This window comes from Amyelois transitella, chromosome 8 (assembly GCF_032362555.1).
Source record: "Amyelois transitella isolate CPQ chromosome 8, ilAmyTran1.1, whole genome shotgun sequence".
Lineage (NCBI taxonomy): Eukaryota > Metazoa > Arthropoda > Insecta > Lepidoptera > Pyralidae > Amyelois > Amyelois transitella.
This window is the reverse complement of record NC_083511.1, coordinates 3768851-3775059: the sequence shown is the minus strand read 5'-3', so window position 1 is coordinate 3775059 and position 6209 is coordinate 3768851. Positions and strand designations below refer to the sequence as shown.

General features: G+C 38.0%; 1 protein-coding gene across 1 annotated transcript; it reads left to right on the top strand.

Moving 5' to 3' along the window:
- The first annotated feature begins 1613 nt into the window (after positions 1 to 1613).
- On the top strand, positions 1614 to 5984 carry LOC106139391 (toll-like receptor 7). The gene has a single exon (XM_013340827.2). It carries the CDS (start codon positions 1881 to 1883, stop codon positions 5757 to 5759), a length of 3879 nt encoding a protein of 1292 aa, XP_013196281.1. The 5' UTR covers positions 1614 to 1880; the 3' UTR covers positions 5760 to 5984.
- The last annotated feature ends 225 nt before the right edge of the window (positions 5985 to 6209 follow it).

Below are 6209 nucleotides of genomic sequence, written 5' to 3'. Positions count from 1 at the left end.
GTAATTATCTTAAACGGAAGGCATTTAGGGATGGTGGTGGGCTGCTGATGTTTTTTGCAATCTTCGTATCGAATGAGATGTGAAACAATTTTTTAAACGCCAATTTGTTAGAGACTTACAAAATTACAGATAAAATTTTTAATCCCTTTGTAATATTATTTTGAGAAACAGACCCACCTATTGATGAGTAATTGCTGCTAGTACTTACTTATTTTTTTTTAGGAATAACCTAGTTTGTTTACATTTTTTATCCTTTGTATATTTACATAAATATAAAATATCCAAAAGTCTCGAAAAGACTGATAGGCCACGTTCAGCTGGTTTTTTGGTTTATGTTAGAAATGAGATTCAAATAGAGAACAAGTTGCTGGCCCATCGCCTAAATCCCAAGTTTACAAGACTATCCCTTAGTCCTTTTTACTACATCCATAGGGAAGAGATGGAGTGGTCCCATTATTTTTTCTATTGGTGCCAGGAATCACAATGCAAGTCTTTGAAATGGACTAATAACTTCCATGGTGGCCAATAGAAAAAAAATTATAGTGTGTTTCTTGCCGTGTAGATCAAATGAAGACTTGACATTGCCTAGAAAAATGGGCGATTATGCTGAGCTCATAACCTACCCGTATTCATAATTTTAAACCATCACTTCAGCAATTTAACCAAGCACAGCAATCGGCTCTTGTGACTTTAGTCAATATGACTGTCTATCCCGTGTGGGATAAAGGCGTTGTAAATGTATATGTAGGTATTAAATAGACGCTCAAATTCAAACGCTATTTCGGTTCACTCAGACAGCAAGACAGACAACAAGTATTTTCCATCGGAAGCCCGTTGGGGCTCAAAACATGCTTTTAAAGAAAGGTTTGTTAAATATGGCGCACGAATGTTCAGCCATCTATCGGCGAGTGGCGTCAACAGTTTGCATCCATTATTTGTGGTATGAAAGCGAAGAAAACCCAGCCTGTGTGCCAGCTGATTCTCTTCCTGTGCAGATCGTGAAAGTCAATCAAGGGAAAGGTTTAAAAACTTGGGGTTTTCGTTAACTGTTTTAATCTATTTTAATCATAAACAATAACCTAAAGCTAAAGGAGGCTTTTCATTCTTTTCAAGATTGTCTACCTCTTAAAGGGTAAAGACATCATGATACGTATATATCATAAAGAATATATATATATTTTTTAATAGCTTAATAATTTAATAGCTATCAAAAACAAAAGTATTTGAGGTTTTTGTTAAACATCAGTTCTCACAAAAATAATTTAAACTTGAAGACTTAACAAAATTTTATTAAATTTATAACCTCTAGAATAACTTTCAAATCATGGTTAAAAATAAAATCAGAAAATCAAAAATAACACAAAACATCTTTAGAAGTGTATAATGATACTACTTGCAATAATTTTAAATGAGAAACTTTAAATGTGCGAAGTGTTCCAGTTTGGCTACCGGTTACTAGATGTCGCTGCATGCTCTACCGAATGCCTCAGCAAGCTTTTGCGGGGGGCGACCGCGCGGGGCCAAGTCGCGCCTCCCCTCTGCCACATGCCACCTCCGTGATCCGAGCCCTACGCTTGACAGTCACAACGCTAACGCGCTGCGGAGCACACGTATTACTCTCAACAGTACGACTCCGCTACACGCATCCAATATTTATAACACAAAATACATCTCAAACGACAAACCCACCTTAACAAGTGATAACAATCATCTCCATTATCACTTATGGATTGAACTCTCAAAAAGGACTACAGTGCAGTGAAATGCTAAGTTTTTCTTCAAAGCGCGAGTGTATAACGTACTTTGTTTCGGAAATGGTGATATCGACCCACGGGGAGTGTTTATGAGACGTTTCGAAGTGAAATGAAAAATCTGTGATAATGTACAAGATACTGGCTGTATTTTTTGCGCTTGTGCACGGCGGGTGGTCGCTGCCGCCGTACGGTGACAAGTGCGTCCGACTATCCGACAGAGACTCTGAAAATAGTGTATTGTGTAGAACACGGACTCTTGACGGCGATGGAGGCAGCATCGCATCAGTATCACCCGACACCAGTCGCCTCTCCATCGAGTGTAACCATTTACTTCTTTTCGAAAGCTCTCTAAAAGCCCGCTACTTTTCACGCGTCGCGGGTCTCAGTGAACTTACAGTAAGCAACTGCAAGTTGCTCAATGTGCCCGACAACACTTTTCAAGACTTGAATAAACTAAAAAGGCTGAAACTTCGTTCAAAGAACTTTGAATGGAGTAATACCAAGAATTTAGAGTTATCTTTGAACTCTTTCAATGGATTGACAAAGTTGGAATCGTTGGATCTTGCTCAAAATAACATAAAGTTCATTCCTTCGGGCGTCTTCTGTCCATTGGGAAATTTGACCACGCTGAATCTAACCCAAAACCGAATTAGAACAGTTGGTCAACTTGGATTCGGTCAAGGCTGTGGCTTAAGTTTAAATAGCTTGGATTTAAGCCGCAACGAGATTAAAACCCTACCAGAGGAGTCAGAGTTGCTCAAACTAAGAAGCTTGAGCCATTTATATCTACAACATAATAATATCAGTGACATATCAAGTGAAGTATTAAATCTAAATATTCGAGTTTTAAACATATCGCACAATCGTCTGCACACATTACCTGAAGGACTTTTTAATAATGCTAGAGAACTGCGGGAGATATATTTGAATGACAACTCGCTTTATGAACTAGCTCGAGGTGTGTTTCACCGCTTGGATGAATTAATTGTTTTGGACCTGTCTAGTAATCAACTAACGAGTAATCATATTGATGATGGTACATTTAAAGGTCTGATAAGATTGATTGTACTGAATTTATCGAACAATGCTTTAACTAGAATCGACGGAAAGACATTCCAAGATTTATTCTTTTTGCAAGTGTTAAACTTAAAGAACAATTCTATTGGCTACATTGAAGACAATGCCTTCTTGCCATTGTATAACTTACACACATTAAATTTAGCAGAGAATAGACTTCACACAATAGATGAAAATTTGTTCAACGGGTTATTTGTACTTAACAAATTGACACTCAACAACAATTTGTTAGTAAACATTGACCGGAAAGCTTTCAAAAACTGTTCAGACTTAAAAGAGTTGGATTTGAGTTCAAATCAATTAATGGATGTGCCCGAGGCAATTTGGGAATTATCTTTTCTCAAAACACTCGATTTGGGGGAGAATCAAATATCGGACTTCAGAAATGGTTCATTCAAAAACCTTAACCAATTAACAGGGCTAAGATTGATCGACAACCAAATTGGAAATCTTTCCGTCGGCATGTTTTGGGACTTACCGAGCTTGCAAGTGCTCAATATCGCTAAGAACAAAATCCAATCGATCGAAAGAGGAACCTTTAGCCGGAACACACAGCTGGAAGCAATAAGATTGGATGGCAACTTCCTGTCCGACATTAACGGCGTCTTCTCGACGCTTGCCAGTCTTTTGTGGCTCAACTTATCGGAAAATCATCTAGTGTGGTTTGACTATGCATTTGTGCCTAGTAATTTGAAGTGGTTGGACATTCACGGCAACTTTATAGAACATTTAGGCAATTACTACAAGTTGCAAAATGAAATTCGTATAAAGACATTGGACGTTAGTCATAATCGTATAGTGGACATTTCAGCTATGGCTATTCCTAATAGTGTTGAACTATTGTTTATAAATAATAACTTTTTGAACAATATTCAAGTGAATACGTTCTTTGACAAGAAAAACTTGACGCGAGTGGACATGTATGCGAATGAACTAGTGCATTTAGATTTAAATAGTTTACGTTTATCAACAGTGCCGGAAAACAAAAGCTTACCTGAATTCTACATCGGAGGTAATCCGTTCCAGTGTGATTGTACTATGGAGTGGTTACCGATCATAAACAATATGACGGCAATGCGGCAGTATCCACGTGTGATGGACTTAGAAAATGTTTTGTGTAAAATGACAAATAGTCGCAGTGGAACACATGTGCCGTTAACTAATCTTAAGACAACAGACTTTTTATGTAAGTACGAAACACATTGTTTTGCCATATGTCATTGTTGTGACTACGATGCCTGTGATTGTGAAATGACTTGCCCCCAAAATTGTACCTGTTATCATGACCCTTTGTGGAATACCAATGTTGTAGATTGTTCCGGTCAATCCTCTATGGAGATACCCAATAAAATACCCATGGACGCAACAGAGGTATTTTTAGATGGAAATAACATAAGGGAGTTACAAAATCATGTTTTTATCGGCCGCCAAAAAATGAGATCTCTGTATGTGAATAATAGTAATGTGGATAGCATACAAAATCGAACATTTGCTGGTCTTAATGCTCTACAAATATTACACTTAGGTAACAATAAGCTAAAAGAGTTGAAGGGATTCGAATTTCATCAGTTGAGTAATTTAAAAGAATTGTTTTTACAAAATAATCTTATCAGTCATATTGCAAATATTACATTCTTTTCTTTAAGATCTTTAGAATCTTTACGACTTGATGGCAATAGATTAGTCGACTTTGGTGTATGGAATTTCAATAACAACCCCAACTTAAAAGCTCTTTCTCTTGGAAACAACTTGTGGTCATGTAAATGTCGCTACCTGCAGGAATTAACTGCATATTTGGCAGAGAATGCGCAAAAAATCATCGACATAACCGATGTATGGTGTTGGAATGGAGAGGCGAAACCGCCGCAGAAAAAAGAGCTCAATTTAAACGGCACTGCCTGCAGCGATTATTATGCCGATAATTCAGTCATTGGAAATATGTTGGTTTCAAACTATGTTCCCGTGATGGTCTTAACACTTACCGGCTTTATGTTAATTTTATTGACGCTCGTGGTACTGTTTCTTTTTAGAGACTCATTGAGGGTTTGGTTATATACAAATTGTGGAATTAGAATATTTTCTTTTGCTGGGGCATTTGAAGAAAATAGCGATAAATTGTATGATGCATATGTATGCTATAGCCCAAAAGACGAAGAATTCGTTGTGCAATCGCTGGCGTCGAAATTAGAAAATGGGAATCCATCGTATCATCTCTGTCTTCATTATAGAGACATTCCGCATCACGGTGCTCAATATATGCAGTGCGCGCCGCCGGTCGTCGAGGCCGCGGAGGCTTCGAAACGAATAATAATAGTCCTGACGAGAAATTTCTTACAGACAGAATGGTCCCGATACGAATTCCGCCAGGGATTGCATGACGCGCTCAAAGGTTGCATTTATAAATTAGTTTTAATAGAAGACTGTACTGTCGTGGCGGACGCCCTTTGTGATCATGATCTGCGTCCGTACATGAAAACTGGTTTCCGATTGAGATTGAACCAGAAAAGATTTTGGGAGCGCTTGAGATATGTAATGCCAGACTCGTCACATCCTAATCACAAAGGGCGAAGTCATAACTATAGGAAAAATATTAACACTTACACGTTAGATTCATCCGTGCCTAATAGCGGGAATCGCACTCTTCCTTTCCCTGATAAATCCCCAGTATTGGGTGGTCAAGGAGTGAGTGCGCCTCCTGAGTATAGTATTGAAGTGCGGCAGTCGCCGTCAGCTGTTCGGCAGACTCAAGGAGTCGTGTACGGGCCGGACGGCAGGCCCATATCAGATCATATTTATTCCTCAATAGATTCTGACTATTCATCGTTAGAGCACGGCATGGCTCCAGGTAGACGAAGGGAAATGAGGCAATGGCCGCCCCCTCCCCCTTTAGTAGACACGGGCAATACCGTGCAAGCTTACCTAGTCTAAATGGGTCCTGCGTGACCCAACCTTCCAGTCAGAAGTTTGAAAATATGTAGATTTTATTCCTAACCCGCTGTAAATATTGTAATTATTAGTTTTAAGTGCTATACCAAATGTAATTGAACTACTATTGCCTGTTCGTTATTCTGTGTATAGAAATGTAATAAAATTTTAAAGACTGCTGTAGTATATTGTATTGTAAATAGCAAAAAACAAGTGATCATAGTATAATATCAGTAATATGGCGTTATTTATACAAATAAAATAAAAAGAAGAATTTTTAAAATATTGATTTTTATTCACAACCATATACAACTACCTTTATAACAAAACAGAGTAATATGGCTTTGGCGCAAAACGTCTCTTTTGCAAAATGTCCCCTGGTCGCAAAACCTTAATGAAAATCATAGACATGAATATTTTTTCTTTTAGATTAAATAGAGACCCAAGTTAAAT